The sequence below is a fragment of the Delphinus delphis genome, chromosome 4, assembly GCF_949987515.2.
Source record: "Delphinus delphis chromosome 4, mDelDel1.2, whole genome shotgun sequence".
NCBI lineage: Eukaryota > Metazoa > Chordata > Mammalia > Artiodactyla > Delphinidae > Delphinus > Delphinus delphis.
In genome coordinates, this window is record NC_082686.1 from 59466838 (window position 1) to 59489199 (window position 22362).

At 35.0% G+C, this 22362-nt stretch overlaps 1 protein-coding gene across 1 annotated transcript in view; it reads right to left on the minus strand.

Annotated features, from left to right (window-relative positions):
* The window catches only part of CFAP44 (cilia and flagella associated protein 44), a 133781-nt gene that overhangs the window by 35090 nt on the left and 76329 nt on the right, over nt 1-22362 (minus strand). The window contains exons 18-24 of the mRNA XM_060010633.1: nt 21821-21966; nt 20948-21218; nt 15428-15483; nt 15099-15261; nt 13474-13604; nt 10191-10387; nt 7442-7616 (exon numbers count right to left, since the gene is read on the minus strand). Of these exons, the coding sequence (XP_059866616.1) occupies nt 7442-7616; nt 10191-10387; nt 13474-13604; nt 15099-15261; nt 15428-15483; nt 20948-21218; nt 21821-21966 (1139 nt within the window). The remainder of the gene's footprint in view (nt 1-7441; nt 7617-10190; nt 10388-13473; nt 13605-15098; nt 15262-15427; nt 15484-20947; nt 21219-21820; nt 21967-22362) is intronic.

The window sequence follows — 22362 nt, forward strand, 5'->3', positions numbered from 1 at the left end:
GTGGAGATTTAGGTTGTTTTCCTGTCTTGGCTATTACAAATACAATGAATATGGGGGTACAGATATCTCTGAGATAATGATTTTATCTCCCTTGTATGTATAACCAGGAGTGGAATTGCTGGATTATATGGTAGTTCTATTTTTAATTTTTTGAGGAATCCCCACACTGTTTTCCATAGTGGCTACACCAACTTATGTTCCCACCAACAGTGCACAAGGATTCTCTTTTCTCCACATCCTCACCAACACTTGTTATCTCTTGTCCTTTGGATGACAGACATTCTAACAGGTGTGAAATGGTATTTCATTGTGGGTTTGATTCGCATTTCCCTGATGATTAGTGATGCTGAACACTTTCACATACCTGTTGGCCATCTGTATGCCTTCTTTGGAAAAATGTCTATTCAGTTCCTCTGTCCATTTTTTTTTTATTTTATTTGCTATTGAGTTGTATGAGTTCTTTATACATTTTGGATGTTAACTCCTTATCAGATATATGATTGCAAATATTTTCTCCCATTCCATGAGTTGCCTTTTCATTTTGTTGATGGTTTCCTTTGATGTACAGAAGCTTTTTAGTTTAATGTAGTACAGTTATTTACTTTTTGTTTTTATCGCCTTTGTTTTTGATGTTAAATCCAAAAAAAATCATTGCAAGGCTGATGTCATGGAGCTTACCACCTATTTTTTTCTAGAGTTTTATGGTTTCAGGTCTTACATTCAAGTCTTTAATCCATTTTAAGTTTATTTTTTTGTATGGTGTGAGATAGTGGTCCAGTTTTCCCAACCCCATTTATTGAAGAGACTCTCTTTCCTCATTGCATATTCTTGGCTCCTTTGTCATAAACTGACCATATATGCATGGGTTTATTTCTGAGCTATCTATTCTATTTTATTAGCCTATATATCTCTTCTTATGCCAACACCATACTATTTTGATTGCTACAGCTTTGTAATATAGTTTTGAAATCAGGGAGTGTGATACTTCCAGCTTTGATCTTCTTTCTCAAGATTGCTTTGGTTTTTCGGGGTCTTTGGTTGTTCTGTACAATATTTAGTATTTTTTTCCATTTCTGTGGAAAATGCTATTGGCATTTTGATAGGGGTTGCACTGAATCTGTAGATTGCTTTACATACTATGGATATTTTAACAATACTATGTCTTCTAGTCCATAAGCACAGAATGTCTTTCCATTTATTTGTGTCTTCTTTAATTTCTGTCTCACTGTTCTTATACTCTTTGGTGTACAGATATTTTACCCTCCTTGGTTAAATTTATTCCTTAGTATTTTATTCTTTTTGATGCAGTTGTAAATTTGATTTCTTTCTTAATTTCTCTTTCTGATAGTTCATAATTGGTGTATAGGAATGCAACTGATTTTTGTGTATTGATTTTGTATCCTGCAACTTTATTGAATTTGTTTATTAGTTCTAATGGTATTTTGGTGGAATCTTTAAGATTTTCTTTGTATAATATGACATCTGCAAACAGAGATGGCTTTACTTCTTCCTTTGGATGCCTTTTATTTCTTTTCTTGCCTAACTACTCTGGCTAGAATTTTCATTCTTATGTTGAATAGAAATAACAATAGTGAGTATCCTTGTCTTGTTCCTGACCTTAGAGGGAAAGCTTTCAGCTCTTCACCACTGAGTATAATGTTAGCTGTGGGCTTGTCATATATGGCCTTTATTATGTTGAGTTATGTTCCTGCTATATCCAGTGTGCTGTGAGTTTTTATTATGAATGGACGTTGAACTTGGTCAATGCTTTTTCTGCAGCTATTGAAATATGATTTTTATCTTTTGTTAATGTGATATGTCACACTGATTTGTGGATGTTCAATCATCCTTGCATGCTTAGAATAAATCCCACTTGATCATGGTATATTATCCCTTTAATATGTTGTTGAATACAGTTTACTAAATTTGTTGAGGATTTTTGCATCTATGTTCATCAGGGATACTGATGCAAAGAAGGGTATGTGTGTGTGACAGAGAGAAAGGGAGACGGAAGCAGAGCGAGCAAGACAGAGTGAGCCAGACAGTAAAAAGAGCTAGTAAGCTTTTGAAATCTCCACAGATTAAATTTCCACTGATGCCTGAGCTTGGTGGAGCAGCTCACAGATGACTGAGTAACTACTGTCTAAAGTAAAGCTCATAGAAGAAGCAGAATTCAGTAGCTTCTCCTAAGGCAACACCAGGTTTAGGATTCTGGTCCAAGGTGGTGACATATGAGGTTCCTGAACTCACCATCTCCTACAGACACACCAAATCTACAGCTATTCATGGTATAATTACCTCTGAAAGAAGTTCAGAAACTAGCTGAATGATTCCCACACGTTGGTGAATGAAAAAATACACATATTGCAATGGATCTTGGCACACTCTCAGCCATTGGGGGCCATTAAGAACAAAGATGCCTTGGATAATCACAAAGGTCTAAGAGACAATGAAGATCTCAGGCCAGGCTGAAAGATAAGGCTCATCTCCCATGAGACCAGATGACTGTACTACTGTAAACTACTGTAAAGAATCTGAAAAAAAGTTACTACACCAAGTAGGCTTAGCAACATCATCAGATTAAAGATAAATATGAGAAAAATCAATTGAGAGGAGTTCCACTTCCAGGAAATGGAATAGACCCACATTTTTCTATTTTTTCCAGCAAGCAGAAAATAAAAACCCTGGACATTATATATAAAACAAATATAAGAAGATTCTGAAAGGTGAAAAGGAGGTAGGACACATAAAACCTTGGGACCCAAGGAAGTATATGATGGCAAGTTCTCTGGGTTTTATTTTTGCCTTGTATATCTCAGACTTGGAGCTAAAGAAAACAGTAACTCATGTCATATGATCTGTCAATCCCACTCCTGGACATATATTTGGACAAAATATAATTCAAAAAGGTACATGCACCTCTCTGTTCATAGCAGCACTATTCACAATAGCCAAGACATGGAAACAACCTAAATGTCCATTGACAGATTAATAGATAAAAGACGATGTGGTACACATACACAATGGAATACTACTCAGCCATAAAAAGAATGAAATAATGCCATTTGCAGCAACATGGGTGGACTTAGAGATTATCATACTAAGTGAAGTTAAGTCAGAAAGAGAAAGACAAATACCATAAGGTATCCCTTAGAAGTGGAATCTAGAATATGACACAAATGAATCTATCTATGAAACAGAAACATACTCACAGACAAAGAGAACAGACTTGTGGTTGTCAAAAGGGAGGGGGCATTGGGGAGGGATGAATAGGGAGTTTGGGGTTAGCAGATGCAAACTGTTATATATAGAATGGATAAACAACAAGGTCCTACTTGATAGCACAGGGAACTATATTCAATATCTGATGGTGATAAACCATAATGTCTCACAATATAAAAAAGAATGTATATATATGTATAACTGAATCACTTTGCTATACAGCAGAAATCAACACAACATTGTAAGCCAACTATGCTTCAATTAAAAAAAGAAAAAAAACAGTAACTCAGAAACACCAGTGTGTTTAGACAACAAAAGCCCAACAAAATCCTGCTCTCTCTAGCTAAAGCATCAAGAAAAGAACAGAATGGCGAGAGAAAAAACTTGTAAACACTAAACTCTCTACTCCAGCCAATACCACAGAAAAAAAAATGTGGTGCTACTTCCACCCATGCCAGCAAAGGCCAAGTGGGGAGTCTAAACGTCCTCCATCACCAGGCTTTAACAAGGCAACACAACCCCAACAGAGTGGTGTTAGAGAAAGTGAGTCCTGGGAACCGGGACTTTCATCACCAGTGTGTGGAACAAACCTCCCTACCACAGTGTCAGTGGAGACCCCAAAGAGAATCTGGACTTCCACTCCTGCCTAGCAGTAACAAGGTGATCTACCCCTCCCCCTCCCTGCTGCAGTTGTGTGTGAGGAGCCCTAGTGGAGAGTAATGATTTTCACCATGCTCCACAGTAACAGTGGAAGTCAACTGGAGAGCAAAGTGGTATTAGTGGGAGTCTAGTGGAATCTGGAGCACCAACTTTTGACCAGCGAGTAGCCTCTTCCTTCCTAAGGTGTCAACTGGAGAAGAATGGGTAACCTGGACTTCTATACTCATAATAAGATGGCACTCCTTATCCTGCTGAAATCAGAGAAAGCCAGCTAAAACAGAATGTATAAATAACATCCAGAGTCTCATAATACCCCAAATGTCCAGATTTCAATAAAAAATAATCTGACATACCAAGAATCAGGATGACCTCAACTTGAATGAGAAAAGACAATTACCAGATACCAAACCCAAGATGACAGAGATGTTAGAATAATCTGACAAGTTTTCAAAGCAGCCATCATAAAGTTCTTCAAAAAATCATTAGGAATATGCTTGAAACAAGTGAAAAAATAGAAAGTCTCATAAATAAATGTAGGATAACAAAGAACCAAACAGAATCTTTAAAAGAACTGAAAAACATAATAACCAAAAAAAACCCAAAAACTTAATAGATGGGCTCAAAATCAAAATGGAGGAGACAGAGGAAAGAATCAATTAACTTGAAGATACAATAGAAATTACCCAATCTGAATAGCAGAAAGAAAAGATACTAGAAACAAACAAACAACAACAGAAAGCAGAGTCTCAGGGATCTAATATTGGTCTCATTGGAGTCCCAGAAGGAAAGGAAAAAAAAGGACAGGTCTTCAAAATAACTATAAGAAATAATGGCTGAAAACCCTCCCAAATTTGGCGAGAGACACAGTATACAGATTCAAGAAGTTTAATAAATACCAAAAAAAAAAAAAATTCAAAGACATACCAAGATACATCAAACTTCTGAAAACTAAAAGAAAATATATTGAGAGCAGCAAGAGAAAAATAACACCTTATATTTATGGGGAAAACAATTTGAATGTCAGCAGATTGATCATAAGAAACCATGGAGGCCAGCAGGAATTTTTCATGTTCTGAAAAAAAGAATGATAAACACAGAATTCTATGTACAGTAAGAATATCCTTCAGAAATAAAGGGGAAATCAATCCATTCTTAGATCAAATAAAACTAAGAGAATTTGTTACCAGCATACCTACTCTAAAAGAATGGCTAGAGGAAGCTCTCTGAACAGAAATAAAATGATAGAAGGAATCTTGGAACCTCAAGAAGGAAGAAATTATGATGTTAATAGTAAAAATATGGGCAAATACACTTTTCTTCTACTATTGTCTAATTTATGTTTGATGACTGAAGAAAAAACTGTAACTGTCTGATATGGTTCTAAAATGTACATAGAAGAAATATTTATACAATTATATTACAAACAAGGGAAATGAGGAAGGGTGGGTAAAGGGACATAAAGGCAGGTAAGGTTTCTATACTTCAGTCAAGCTGATAAAATGTCAACACTAGGAGACTGTGATTAGTCATGTATTCATAATGTAATACCTAGAGCAAACACTAAAAAGCTACACAAAATGATGCACTCAAAAACATTACAGATTAATCGTATTGGAACCCTAAAATATTCAAGTAACCACAGGAAAGCAAGAAAAAGAAGAAAAATGAAAAATAGAGAATAGAAAGCAAAATATAAAATAGCAGATATAAGCCCTAAACATAGATAATTACATTTAGTGTAAATGGTCTAAATACACCCAGTGAAGAACTGAGATTGACAGAGTGGATTTAAAAACATAAGCCAACTATATGCTGTCAAAAACACACTAAAGTCAAATGTAGCTATATAAGAAGATTGAAATAAAAGAATGAAAAGTTACACCATCAGTACTGAATGCTTCTCCCCTAAGATCAGGAACCAGCTCTCCTTATGCTATTTTGACATGTTACTGGCAGTCTTAGCCAGTGCAGTAGGAAAGGAAAAGAAAAGAAGAGGCAAACAGATTGGATAAGAAGAAATAAAACTGTCTCTATTCACAGATTACATGATTGTCTACACAGAAAATCCCAAGGAACCTACAAAAATATTCTCAAAACTAATATGACAGTTCAGCAAGGTTACAGAATACCAGATAAACCTACAAAATACAATTTTATTTCTATACCATGAACACATAGGTATCAAAATTAAAAACAATACCATTTACAATTGACCCCAAAAGTGAAATATCTGTGTGTAAATCTGACAAGATATATATAGGACTTTTATATTAAAAACAACAAAACACTGACGAAATCAAAGGAGATCTAAGTAAATGTAGAGTCATACCGTGTCCACGGATTAGAAGACAACATAATAAATACATCAATTCTCCCCAAACTGATATACAGGATTAAAATAATTCCTAAAGAATTTCAGCAAGATTTTTTTGGGGTAAATATATGATTTATATGGAAAGGCAAAATAACTAAAATGGCTAAAATAATTTTGAAAAAGAAGAATAAGATGAAAGGAATCAGTTTACCCAATTTCAAGACTTATTACATAGCTACAGTAATCTACAGACACTATGGTATTGGCAAAGGGATAGACATATAGATTAATGGAACAGAAAGCAAACCCAGAAATAGACCCACACAAATATGCCTAAATAATTTTTGACAAAGGTGCAAAAGCAATTTAATGGAGGAAAAAGAGCCTTTTCAACAAGTGGTGTTAGAGCAATTAGTCATCCACAGGCAAAAAAAAAAGATGAAATTACATCTAAATCCCACATTTTACACATCTTACACAAAAATGAACACCAAAATGGATCACAGACTTAAATGTAAAATGTAAAACTATAAAAGCTTTAGAAGAAAAATAGGAGAAAATCTTTGGGACCTATGGCTAGGCAGAGTTCTTAGACCTGATACCAGAAACAGGATTCATAGGAAAAAAAATTAATAAATTATCTTCAACCTAATTAAAAACTTTTGCTCTGAAAAAGATCCTGTTAAGGGAATAAAAAGACAAGCCACAGACTAGGAGAAAATATTTGCAAATAAAATATCCAACACAGTACTCATGTCTAGAATATACAAAGAACTCTCAAAAGTTAACAGTACAAGATAAACACTGCTATCTGAACATGAGCAAAAGACATGAAGAAATATTTAACCAAAGATATAAAGGTGGAAAACAAATAAATGAAAAGATGTGCTTGTTAAATAAAAGTACCTTTAGAGACCTATAGATGAAGACCCAAACTATAGGATGTTAGAAGAACGTACAGGAGTAATATCTTCTGAATGTTGGGATAGAAAAGAATTTCTTAATTCTTAAAAATCACTGAATATATTAGCAAAATGAAATTCGTAGACCTGAAACTCAAGGGGTCACTGAAGGTCCACCACACTATCACCACCCTGAAAGATCCACCTAACCTGACTTTAATATCTCTATCGGTTTCTACTTATTTTAGTTCTTTATTTAAATACCAACTTCAATAAATGTAAAGATTTTAAAAGATATTTTGAGACTCATTAAAACAAAAGATTTCAGGTAAAAAAAACTTACATTTCCTCCCATTCTTTTTTTCGCTGCTGAATTTTCATTTGGGCCCTTTCAGCCTTTAATATAAGTTTCCTTGTTTTCTCAATTTGACTTTCCACCATAATTTCACTTAGGGTTTTAGGCCGAAATTTCTTCCCTTTTTCTATGATTGATTCTTCTGGCACACTAATACTCCCACCTGTAAAGAGAGTCAACATTTTTTTTCAATCTTTTTGAAACATCAAAATAAAACTTTCAAATATTGTTTTTAATCTGCCACATTTTAAAAATCCAAGAATATAATGAATCTGTAGTATATATTATAATCTGCAGTATATATTAAGCAACTACCATGAGTTAAATCCCATAAGTTATTTTAGAATACCAAAATAAAGAGATCTAAATCACAATTTTTGCTCCTCCGAACCTTATTAAAAAGTTGGTGAGATAACAATTAGAGAACAAGATAATGAATAACAGACCACTGACAGATATTGAGAAGCAGGGAAAGAGTGTCTGTAACATGATGATTGGGGAAGGGAAAAGCAAGTGAGTCCTATTTGACATGTATAATTTGAGGTGACATACACCAACTGCAGTGGTCTGTGACCAATCAAAAAACTGGTCAGAAACACACAAATCTAGAATTTAAAAATTATGGGCTTTATCACAGACACATGAAAAAATGCTCAACATCACTAGTCATCAGGGAAATGCAAATCAAAACCACAATGAGATATCACCTCACACCTGTCAGAATTGCTGTTATCAAAAAGACGACAAATAACAAGTGTTGGTGAGGAGATAGAGAAAAGGAAACCTTTGGGCACTGCTGGTACGAATGTAAATTAGTGCAGCCACTATAGAAAACAGTATGGGGGTTCCTCAAAAATTAAAAATAGAACTACCATATGACCCAGGAATTCCACTTCCGGATATTTTTCCAAAGGGAAAAAACCCCACTAATTCAAAAAATGTATGTGCCCCTATGTTCACTGCAGCATTATTTACAATAGCCAAGATACGGAAGCAACCTAAGTGTCCATCGATAGCTGAACAGATAAAGAAGATGTGGTATACATATATATATATATTATACACACACACAATGGAATATTACTCAGCCATAAAAAAAATAAAATCTTGCCATTTGTGACAACATGGATGACCTAGAGGGTATTAGACTGAAATAAGTCAGACAAAGAAAAATACTGCATGATTTCTCTTATATGTGGAATCTAAAAAAACAAAACAAATGAACAAACATAATAAAACAGAAACAGACTCATAGATACAGAAAACTAACAGCTGGTTGCCAGAGGGGAGGGGGTGGGGGGATGAAATAGGTGAGGGAGATTAAGAGGTACAAACTTCCAGTTACAAAATAAATCAGTCGGGGGATGAAATGTACAGCATAGGAAACACAGTCAATAACGTAGTAATAATTTTATATGGTAACAGATGATAACTAGACTTATCATGGTGATCATTCTGTAATGTATAGAAATATGGAATCACTATGTTGCATACCTAGAACTAACAGTTTTGTAGGTCAGTTAAACTTCTATAACAATTAATTAATTAAAATAATTGATTTTATCAGTTATAAGTATCTACTGGGGGAATTACTCTATGTTCAAGTTGCATAGAGATATACTTTGGATATACACAAAAAAAGTTAAATAATATGGATGGTCATATAGTTATAAGCTACCATTTCATTTCATATTTCAAATATATGGCACCATGGTAAAATAACACTTTAATGTGGCCTGAGTGGCCACAGAAAGGCTTTATAGTAAAAGTGTAATTTGTATATATAAAATAGATAACCAACAAGGTCCTACTGTAGAGCACAGGGAACTATACTCAATATTTTGTAATAACCAATAAGGGAAAAGAATCTGATAAAGAATATAAATATAACAATCACTGTGCTGTACACCTGAAACTAACACAACATTGTAAATCAACTATACTTCAATTAAAAAATTAAAAGTATAATTTGATCTGGATCCCCAAGGACTGGGGAGAATTCAGAGAGGAGAGGAGTGAATTGGTCACTCCATCAGGAACCTGGATGTGGAAGTTTCAGACATAATTAGGAAGCAACAAGCAGGACAATAAGCTAAACATGCCAATTACGCAGTATGAGAATGCGCTATTGGAAATAAATTAGGGATATTGTGGAAGGATTAAATATGGGGATAATGGTTTCAGATTTTATCCTAGAGGCAGAAAGAAGCCATTAAAGGTTTCTCAGTGAAGAGAGTGAACCAGTATTAAGGTCAGTACTGTATCCTGGGCACTAGTCTAGATCTGGCCAGGCTACAGTGACCTTTATCCTTGACCATGCTCTGCAAGCCATTCCCAGAATTCCTGTCTTCCTCCTACTCCCCTGCAGTCATCCTGCAGGCAGTCACAAGAGGCAGGGCGCAGGGATTAGAGGCACTATTTTCACATCTGTATTCTCAGCTCATCACTGTTTAAAGCATATGCTCTTGGAAAAGTGTGAAATGCTGTGTTCTAGCCCTACCCTCTGGGATAGGGCCCAGGAATCTGGGAACAAACACTGCCTAGGAAAACTAGCATCTGGGGAAATCCTAGATTTAAGAACAGCTGGACATGGGAAGTAAGAAATCCGCAGCACCAGGTGCTCTCATCCACTCTCAGTCCCATGACTGGGAGTCAAATGTTCTGCTCACAAAAAGATAATTCAACTTTGAAGTTTTAATAAATAGGGACTTAAGAGCCTTCTTGTCATTTAGGTTACCTGTATCTCTCTGACTGTCCTTTCTTCCAGTTCCTTCTTTTTCAAACCTCTCAAATTTGCTCGCTCTTCTCTCGGATTGACTTGGCCGTTTGGATTTGGAGTATTTGGAGGACTTCACAAGCCTATAGGAGGATATCTTGTGTTCACTTTGTATGGCATGAACCACAATAGTATCGCTTTCCAACGAATCACGAAATCTGAAGGGAAAAAAATTATTTGCAATCATCACCAGTTTAATCATGCTGCATGATTATTACATAATAAAATAAGATCACAATGTACTATGCTGATAAATGATACCACTATATCACACTGGATCCAAAATTCAACCATGCTTATACCAACCCAACAAGGATGTAGTGGAATTTGAATAGGACTTGATTAAAGAGCAAGTCGAATTTTCTTCTTAATGAAAATACTAAACATCTCATTATAAACAGTATAATACCATTGTTTTGATAGTATGAAGACTCAAAAATTTTCAGACAGACTACAGTTTAAAGGTAAATGGATTATATCAAACTCTGAGGAAATGTAATTCATCTTCCTATTATCTCATTTATTATATATAATATTTCATATATTACATACATGATAGATAACAGGTGGTGATACATGTATGTACATATTACCCTATTTGTCTCTATAAAAAACATTAAGCTCAGGAGTCTGTACTACTCTCCAGTTCAGCTTTCTCTTATAGCTTACAGACATCTATCTTTTAAAAGTTCTTCATCAATTTAATTGTTGTTATTTTTGGCTGGTTCACAATTATTTCCTCATCTTTTTATGTCTAAGTTGATTTATAGATTCAATGTAATTCCAATCAAAATCCTAGGTTTTGTCATGAAAGTTGACAAACTTATTCTGTGCAAAGGACCTAAGCAATATTGAAGGTGAAGAACAATCCAGAGGGTTCATAATATCAGATGTCAAGAATAATTAAGGTCTTGTGACACTAGCGCAAAAACAGACAGGCCAATGGAATAAAATGAAGAGTTTAGAAACAGACCCATATATATGTGGTTACCGGATTTTTGACAAAACCATCACTACAATCTAGTAAGGAAAGGATGGTCTTTTCAGCGAATGACAGTGGGACAATTGGATATCCATATAGAAACAAAAGACACTTGATCGCTATCTTACACCACCCACAAAAATTACCCAAGATAGATAATGGCAAAACAGTAGAGCTTCTAGAAGAAAACAGAGAATTATTCATGAATTGGGAATAGGCAAAGATTCCTTAACTACAACATAAAAGCACTAACCACAAAAAGTTAGTGAAAATATTGATAAATTGCAAAGGAAAACACTGATAAACTAAACTTTATTAAAATGAAAAATTTCTGTTCAAAAAGACACTATAATGAGAATGAAAAGACAAGCCTCAGAGTAGGGCAAGATATTTTACATGCATGCATACACACACATAGATATGTCATATATACATGTGTCATGTGTATGACGAGACTCATCCAGAATATATAACTCCCACAACCCAATTTTTAAATGAACAAAAGACTTGAGCAAACCCCTAACAAAAGAGAATATAAAAATAACCAGTAAGTATAGGAAAAGTGACTGAAAATCGTCACTCATCTGGAAAATGCCAATTTAAATCACACTGAGACACTACTACAGAATAGCTGAAATTTAAAGAGCTGACAATGCCCAGTGATGGCAAGCATGAGTGTTATGGGTTGAATTGTGTCTCCCCAAAAGAATATGAAGTCCTAACCCCCCAGGTAACTCAAAATATGACCTTATCTGGAAATAAGGTCTTAACAGAGGTAATCAAGTTAAAATGAGATCATTAGGGTGGATCCTAATCCAACATGACTGATGTCCTCATAAAAGGAGAAAAGTTGGACAAGCACAGAGGCAATATTATACGAAGAAACACAGAGAGAACACCATGTGAAGACAGAAAATTTAGAGTGATGCATCTACAAGCTAAGAAACACCAAAGAAGCTCAGAAAAAGGCATGGAACAGATTCTCCCTCCCAGCTCTCAAAAGAAACCAATTTAGTCAACACTTCGATTTTGGACTTCCGGTCTCCAGAATTATCAGATAATAAATGTCTGTTATTGTAAGCCAGCCTGTCTGTGGTACTTTGTTATGGAAGCCCTAGAAAATGAATACAATGGGAATCAATTGGAATTCTCATACATTGATGATCAGAGTATAAATAAATTGAGCCATTTTGGAGAACTGTTTGTCAGTGTCTAATAAAGCTAAACATGCTTAGAACCTATGGTCTAGCAGTTCCACTCCTGATTATATAGAAAACAGAAATAAGTGCTTATGTCCACCAAAAGACATGCACAAGAATGTCAGCATTATTCATCGAAGCCAAAAAATAGGAACAACTCAAATATCAGCAGTTAAATGGATTAATAAATTGTGGTATAACCATTTAATAGAATATTACAAAGCAATGAAAATGAATGAAGTACTGCTACCTGCATCAACATGGGTAATCTTAGGCATGATACTGAATAAAGAAGCCAGATACAAAAGCGTTCATACTGCAGCTTTCCATGTATATGAAGTTCACAGACACAACTAATCTATGGTGATAAACATTCATCTTTGGAGAGTAAATATTTATCAGGAGGAGGCCACGAGGGAAATTTCTGGAGTGTTATAAAAGTTCTTTTTTAATTTTTTTGAATTTTATTTCTTTTTTTGGCTGTGTTGGGTCTTCCTTGCTGTGCTTGGGCTTTCTCTAGTTGTGGCGAGCGGGGGCTACTCTTCATTGCCGTGCACAGTCTTCTCATTGTGGGCTGCAGCTCGTGAGCTCTAGAGTGTAGGCTCAATAGTTGTGGCATGCAGGCTCAGTAGTTGTGGCGCACAGGCTTAGTTGCTCCGTGGCATGTGTGATTTTCCTGGACCAGGGCTTGAACCCGTGTCCCCTGCATTGGCAGGTGGATTCTTAACCACTGTGCCACCAGGGAAGCCCCCTTGGCTCTATTTTAATTTTCTAATATATACATGCTCACATGTTAATTAGTTATAAAATAAATAGTTGGTTAAAAACCGAAAGTAAATATGTATGACATAATTTGGTTTGCAAAAAATTTTGCAGACTTAAACTAGGAAGGAGTGAGCTCAGGAAGTCAGTAGCACTGACAAGAGGATTCCTTGAGATTTTAGGAGTTAGTAGGTACTTCAGGAGACCTCTTAATCTGACCACTTCAATAAAGCCACTGGAAACTACTTTCTTCAAATATATGCTCTCAAACATCTTAACTTGCAAGAAATATGCATCCTACCTATTCTGTAGCTTCCTTAGGCCAAGTTGGTGTTTCTCTTTTTCCCAAGCTAATTCCTTTTCCACTCGTTGAATTTTATTAGCTGTTTTCCTGTCAATCTCAGCACGAATTTTGGAATCTAGATCAAAATCCTGCAGATAAGTAGATTTGTTCATCAAAATGAGTACCTTTATCGATAGACTTTATCAATCCTATTTCATACATAAGTACAGATTTTTAAGGTTTGTCCTCAATTTTATGCTACATCATAACTGTCTCCTAAGTATCATAAACTCTCTCATTCTAGAAAAAAACAACATACTTTTGATTTTACTGTCACAAAATATGGAGAAAAGTTCCCAGAAATAATTAACAATGATGAAAATACAGTTACATATTAAAAGATTTTTCCCACAATATAAACAATGAATGCTAACAGAATATTTGGAGAGTTTAAACAGTTTTTTTAAAAAAAAAAAGAGGAACTCTCTCCACACCAGAATAACTACTATTACATAACCAGCTGGGCATGGGGTAGAAGTTCATGGCACTTGATCATTAGCTGATCCTTCCTTCCCATGTGACTCCCCACCTAGGAAAGACAGTAATGTCTTTGGTGTCTTCTGGATATAACCAAGTTCTGGTTGAATATCCCTCACCAAAGGGGCCATTTTCCCCATAAGGATACTTAGGGGCCTCGTGTTTCTTTCCTTCACTCCTGGAAAAATATCAGGGCCTTCATTCACACTGAATTGAAAGTAATTATTCTTTCCAGGTGTGTTGGTGCTTTAACTAATGGTGTATGTAAAATGCTTAGCCACAGAACATACCTCAGTTGTTCTTTATTTTGAATTATGTAACCATATTCTGCAAGTATCAACACTTTTCTTAGTAAAATAACAAACATCTTTTAACCATTATAAGTTGGTCTTTTAACCAATATAATGAATTAATCATTATGATTTCACCACAGTTTTTTTTTTAATACGAAATTGGCTAAGTGCTTCTGGAATTATAGGACTGGGTAACCCATGGGTATAGTCAGGATAATAAATTCTGAGTTTTTATTTGATTAGGCTCTTGACAGTAATTCCATTTAAGATAATGTAAAAAAAATTAGGAAAAAAAGTTATCACTAGGAGGTAAATGGCGCTTTGCAACAAGTCACAGAAGAAAAAAATTTAATACAATATTGGCTTAAACAATTTGGTGATTGTCCCCATAGCTACAACTATACTAAGTCATCTTTTAGAAACTTTGTGGATGAACCAGGTACTATCTTTTCAATAGAGTTGATGAATTATGGAAAAGGAACCACAGAGAATCAAATTATATAGTATGTACCTATCCAATGGTTAAATATCTTGGCTAGGTATGGTGATAACCAGATTCAAACTTATATCTTATTACCAAAAAAATGTGAAGTAGCTAAATCCAGAAATAAACTTTGTGTAAAGAGGCTCATCTACATCCACACCAAGTTGCATGACAAGTTCCACAGTAGTTTAGTTGCTGCCAACACACTGACAAACCAGACAAGGGAAATTTAAAGATGGTTTTAAGTGTTCCTACTTGTTGGCAAAATAGCAGCCTCAATTCAGAAATAGCATATGTTAAAATTAAAATCAAATTTATTTTAGGCTTACTGTCCGTTTAAACTGCATATGTTTTGGTAATTCTTCATTCATCTGTAGTAGTTTCTGTAATTGATTCCTTAAAGCTTTGATTCGTTCTCTCTTCTCAGCCTTGACTTCTTCCCCTTCTTTCATTAACTTGTCATGTTCTCTTTTTCTTCTGGCATTCTCAATACTGAAAACAGAAATTTTAAAAGGTAACAGGTTAAAGATAGAGAAACAGCAGAGAAAATTTGTATTTAATAATTTGTAAATTCATTTAACTTGGTCAGCTTTGGTAAAATGTTGGTGTGTTTTGCAAAAGCCCAGTCCTATTAGGTATTGATCGAAAATTCCCATACCTGTAGGCTTTAGGATCTTCAATATCTTCTGGAATTGGCTCTGTTTCTATTCCAACCTGTAGGAAAAGGAGTAAAAGCTTAGCTCCTTTAAATTGCATATTTACCTTAAAATATCTAATAAGTAATAAATTGAAGGGTTTTCTCTGCTAATTTCTAACAACCGTAGGCCTGGAAAGTATTGTCACAAAAAATAAACTAGGGAAAAAAACTTATTTGTTTCTACTTCATTTAAAGAGGTATGTAGAAAGGTATGTAGAAAGAAAATCACATGTATGCAAAATGTTAATATCACCATATTCCCCTCCAAAATACGAATTAGTAATATTCATGTGTTACTAACAAAAAATACACCAAAAAAATGCTCTAGATCATTTATTTTAAAGTACTGTTTTTTTAGCATATTCCTTTCATACATGCTTTGATTCCCACCACAATACCTCATGTGTATACAAGGAAAAAGTTATATTTTTTAAATTTTAAGTGTTTCACTTGATCTTATCACAGATATTCAGTGAGAAATACATAGAATATAATCCCTCTCCTTGAGAAAGATATGAAATCAGAAATATGACTCTCCCTTTAGAAAGGAAATCAGTTTAAATTAAGTACTATGAAGTAAATCACTTAGAAGTACTTTGTTTATTCAGGTGCTGTGCTGAAAAATGTCTTAGGCTGTTAAAGAAGAGGATTTATAACCCAGTGAATGAAACAAAAAGTCCTAGTTTGCTAGCTAACCAGTTCTTAAGTAAAACTGAACTTATTTTGTGTTCTCTTCATAGCGCATAGGTCTCTGTTTCGCTATCTTTTGTTGTAAAGAAATAAAGATTCTCTTTCGATCAAGTTGTTTTATTACAGTACTAGTCTTTACACACATAAAATATAAATCTACATTTATATAAGACAAGGTTTATGATTTTCATAAAGTGAAGTCATAAAACATGACCAATGTAAGAGACAAGTGATGGCTAATATATTTTAGTTACTATTAATCACTTAGGATACAACTTGACTGAACTCTATTCTTTTATTGCTCAGAGTTAAGCCCCTTGCTTCTCCAATATCAGTTATGATTTCCAGGATTTGATGCTGATATCAGCCAACTCTCTCCTGACCTCAGCTGTTTACAATAAATTTGAGTTAAACAACGGTGCTTCCAAAGAGTTCCAAAACACCTGCCAATTGTTCTCAATCGTGACTGCACTCTAGAACCACGGGGGCTGGGGGGGAGGGGTGACTTTTATAAAATACAGACGGTCCCTTACTTACAACGGTCAACTTGACGACTTTGCATTTGGTAGAAAGCATACTTCAAGTTTGGAATTTTGACCTTTTCCTGGCTAGGGACATGTGGTAGATCCTCTCTCGTGATGCTGGGCAGCTGCTGCAGCCACAGCTCCCAGGCAGCCACAGCTCCCAGGCAGCCACATGATCATGAGGGTCAACAACCGGTACCCACATAACCATTCTGTTTCTCACTTTGAATACAGTATTCAACAAATTATGAGATAGTCAATACTTCATTATAAAATAGGCTTTGTGGTAGATGATTTTGCCCAACTGTAGGCTAATGCAAGTGTTCTGAGCACGTTTAAGGTAGGCTAGGCTAAGCTGTGGTGTTTGGTAGGTTAGGTGTATTAAATGCATTTTCAACTTATGGTATTTTCAACTTCTGATGGGTTTATCAGGGCACAATCCCATCGTATCTCATGTTGAAGAATGTCTGTACTGATGCCTGGGCCTCACTTTCCGAGATTCTGATTTAACTGCTCAGGCATGTATAGTTTTAAGAGCTCCCCTGTGATTCTAAAATATGGTAAGAACCTCAGACCTATGCAGAGCTTAGTTTTTTATTTTGTTTATTCAATTCTTTCTGATTTTGCCTTCTAAAAAGCAGAGGCTGCTTCAGTGACTTCAGAAATATTTATTGCAGTCATAAATAAAAGGAGACCATTATACAAATGTGGAATGGATTTTTTCTATCCCATATGGGTTTCCATAGAGAGTTGGCACTAAGTAGAAAGATAAAGATTTTCTTCTTGTTCATACACTTTCCCTTCTGGAAAATTCCTCTTCCTTAGCTTGACCTCATTAGACAACAGTTCATTCTCCAAATTTTGCTGCTATTAACAGAAATGAAAATTTACCTGCTCAAATCTTCCCTACATTCTTTGCATATTCTTTTGAAGCAGGCTACCTGTTAAATAGGAAGCCAGTGTGTTCACAGGAATTTTAACTTTGGTCTAATACAATCCCTTATGCTTTAGAAGCAATTCTAACAGTTATTAGTCATTTTATCCAAAGGAACCATTTTTTTTTATTGGAGTATAATTGTTTTACAATGTTGTGTTAGTTTCTGCTGTACAAGAAAGTAAATCAGCTTTATGTATACATATATTCCCTCCCTCTTGGACCTCCCTCCCACCCTTCCCCCCGCCATCCCACCCATCTAGGTCATTACAGAGCACAGAGCTGAGCTTCCTGTGCTATACAGCAGGTTCCCACTAGCTATCTATTTTACACATGGTAGCGTACATATGTCAATCCTAATGTCCTATTTCATCCCACCTTCCCCTTACCCCTCTGTGTGCACATGTCTGTTCTCTACATCCTTGTCTCTATTCCTGCCCTGGAAATAGGTTCATCTGTACCATTTTTCTAGATTCCACATATATGCATTAATATACAATATTTGTTTTTCTTTCTGACTTACTTCACTCCATATGACAGACTCTAGGTCCATCCACATCTCTACAAATGACCCAATTTCATTCCTTTTTATGGCTGAGTAACATTCCATTGTATATATGTACCACATCTTCTTTATCCATTTATCTGTTGTTGGACATTAAGTTATTTCTATGTCCTGGATATTGTAAATAGTGTTGCAATGAACACTGGGGTACATGTGTTCTTTTGAATTATGTTTTTCTCAGGGTATATGTCCAGTAGTGGGATTTCTGGGTCATATGGTAGTTCTATTTTTAGTTTTTCAACGAACATCCATACTGTTCTCCATAGTGACTGTATCAATTTACATTCCCACCAACAGTGCACGAGGGTTCCCTTTTCTCCACACCCTCTCCAGCATTTATTGTTTGTAGATTTTTGATAATAGCCATTCTGACTGGTGTGAGGTGGTACCTCATTGTAGTTCTGATTTGCATTTCTCTAATAATTAGTGATGTTGAGCAGCTTTTCATGTGCTTCTTGGCCATCTCTATGTCTTCTTTGGAGAAATGTCTATTTAAGTCTTCTGCCCGTTTTATGATTTTTTTTTTTTTATATTGAGCTCCATGAGTTGTTTGTATATTTTGGAGATTAATCCTTTGTCCGTTGCTTCATTTGCAAATATTTCCTCCCATTCTGAGAGCTGTCTTTTCATCTTGTTTATGGTTTCCTTTGCTGTGCAAAAGCTTTTAAGTTTCATTAGGTCCCATTTGTTTATTTTTGTTTTTATTTTCATTAAGAGGTGGGTCAAAAACTATCTTGCTATGGTTTATGTCAGAGTGTTTTTTTCTGTTTTCCTCTAAGAGTTTTATAGTATCCAGTCTTAAATTTAGGTCTTTAATCCATTTTGAGTTTATTTTTGTGTATGGTGCTAGGGAGTGTTCTAATTTCATTCTTTTACATGTAGCTGTCTAGTTTTCCCAGCACCACTTATTGAAGAGGCTGTCTTTTCTTCATTGTATATTCTTGCCTCCTTTGTCATAGATTAGGTGACCATAGGTGTGTGGGTTTATCTCTGGGCTTTCTATCCTAGACCATTGATCTATATTTCTGTTTTTATGCCAGTACCATACTGTCTTGATTACTGTAGCTTTGTAGTATAGTCTGAAGTCAGGGAGCCTGATTCCTCCAGCTCTATTTTACTTTCTCAAGATTGCTTTGGCTATTTGGGGTCTTGTGTTTCCACACAAATTTTAAATTTTTTTGTTCTAATTCTATGAAGAATGCCATTGGTAATTTGATAGGGATTGCACTGAATCTGTAGATTGCTTTGGGTAGTAGAGTCATTTTCACAATGTTGATTTTTCCTATCCAAGAACATGGTATATTTCTTCATCTGTTTGTATCATCTTTGATTTCTTTCATTAGTGTTTTATAGTTCTCTGAGTACAAGTCTTTTGCTTCCTTAGGTAGGTTTATTCCTAGGTATTTTATTCTTTCTGTTGCGATAGTAAATGAGATTGCTTCCTTAATTTCTCTTTCTGATCTTTCACTGTTAGTGTATAGGAATGCGAGAGACTTCTGTGAATTTTGTATCCTGCACCTTTACCAAATTCACTGATTAGCTCTAGTAGTTTTCTGGGAGCATCTTTAGGATTCTCTGTGTATAGTATCATGTCATCTGCAAACAGTGACAGCTTTACTTCTTCTTTTCCGATTTGGATTCCTTTTATTTCTTTTTCTTCTCTGACTGCCTTGGCTAGGATTTCCAAAACTATGTTGAATAAGAGTGGTGAGAGTGGACATCCTTGTCTTATTCCTAATCTTAGACGAAATGCTTTCAGTTTTTCACCATTGAGAATGATGTTTGCAATGGGTTTATTCATACATGGCCTTTTTATGTTGAGGTAGGTTCCCTCTATGCCCACATTCTGGAGAGTTTTTATCATAAATAGGTGTTGAATTTTGTCAAAAGCTTTTTCTGCATCTATTGAGATGATCACATGGTTTTTATTCTTTGTTAACATGAATATTAACATTGATTGATTTGCATATATTGAAGAATCCTTGCATTCCTGGGATAAACCCCACTTGATCATGGTGTTGATACTTTAATGTGTTGTTGGATTCTGTTTGCTAGTATTTTGTTGAGGATTTTTGCATCTATGTTCATCAGTGATTTTGGTCTGTAATTTTCTTTTCTTGTGATACCTTTCTGGTTTTGGTATCAGGATGATGGTGGCCTTGTAGAATGAGTTTGGGAGTGTTCCTCCCAAACTTTTTGGAAGAGTTTGAGAAGGATAGGTGTTAGCTCTTCTCTCCAAAGGAACCATTTTGATAATAGAAAATTTAGGTCTTGTGATAGGGCAAAGGGATATAATTTGGGGATTCAAGCCCTCAATCTTCATTACAAAGCCAATAATTTACCTGAATCTTTGATAAAACTCTCACATTCTAATACTAAAGATAATAATATTTTTACAACCCCTTTCAAAGGTACAAATTATGGTATATATCCCACATATGCCTCCTCAATAAGCAAATGAATAAATAGAACGCAAAATATATCAGAAAAAAGTTGGGCATCTTGAAAACAAAAAAACTTTGTGAAAATGATGGAGACAGAAAAATTGACAGTCTTTTTAATAGAGGGACTTCTACACCTTTAGTAATAAGGTGAATTCAACATCTTTCATATTTGATAACAGAGGCACCAGAAAGGCAAAATTATAATACTGGTAGGAAGATTAGACTGCAAGGTATTTGCGTCTAAATAGTTTCATTTTTAAAGAATATGAGCATTTTAACATCACAATATTAAAATAAAGTTATTATTATTAGTCAGTTACATACCCTGGGAGATGGCACCTTGGCTTTCATGACCTTCTTTAACTCAAATTCAGAAAAAATGTTGAAAACAAAGATATTACTGTCTGCTCCAGCAGTCACCAAGAAACGGTCATCAAAGCTAGTGGAGATGGCATTAATGCATCCATAATTATTGTCATGCATGCTGAAATGCCAGTAGTCCTCCATATTGGTCAATGAAGGATCATTCTTATTTAGGATATAGACTCGAACTGCTCCATTTTGCATTCCACAAAACATCATTTCTTGGTTAATGCTATGAAACAAAAGGAAAGTAAATCGTTCTTCACATTAATCTGAAAATGTTTAAGTTAATTGAAAAATGACTAAAGTTTTAAAAACAAAGATGTTATGGAGTAAGTTGTGTCCCCACAAAATTCATATGCTGAAGCCCTAACAAACTATGGCAGCTCTAGCAAGCTAATACAAAAGAATAGAAGGAGAAAAAGACAATTTGAAATTTGGAGCTATTATATTTGGTCTTCAAAAGAATGACCAGGATATATGCTAAATTCTTAAATATTAAAGGACTAATGATTCAATTAGTGATCTTTCCAGAATCATTGTAACCCAGAACTTTCGTTATCTGACTGTGCAGTAGCATCCTCCTAAGTAACAGAAAGAAAATCCATACAATTGAACTGTGTGACAAATTCTGACAGAATATTTGATAGAAGGAATTTAAGTAGTTTCAGGAATAGCTTAGATTCTACTTTAGTCATTTGATTTATTTAACTAAACATTGTTTGAATACTCCTCCATTTGGACAGATCTTTAAAATTGACAATATTAATGATGGACAAAAACAGACAGTAATGGGATATAGTTTTTTTTAAAGCTTTCTGAAATTCTGGTCACCTGAAAGTGATAGCTGTGATGGGATTATCCTCTGTATCCTCAAGAAGACGGAAATCAAAAGGTTCATCTTTCTTTTCTGTGATATCACTGCTTTTGTCATATGGGGGAAACTCACAGTGATATAGAAAACCAGAATCATAGCCACCCTGGAAAAGAGATAGATAACATACAAGGTAGTACCTGAATATAAGAAACCTATGACCACATGAGGAGTTTTTGATTATTCCAAATTTTAACACATAAAATAGGTGTCTTAAAACATATACTTTTGTGTGATTTCTATGGTTACAGATGGAGATGCTTTATAAAACCTATTATTAATTTATATGCAACTATATAATTATAAAAATAAAACACCTTACAATGATTTGTTCCTACTTAAAAGACAATACAAGAGGGACTTCCCTGGTGGTCCAGTGGTTAAGAATCCGCCTCCCAATGTAGGGGACGTGGGTTCGATCCCTTGTTGGGGAACTAGGATCCACATGCCACGGGGCAACTAAGCACGTGCACCTCAACTAGAGAGCCCATGCACCCACAAC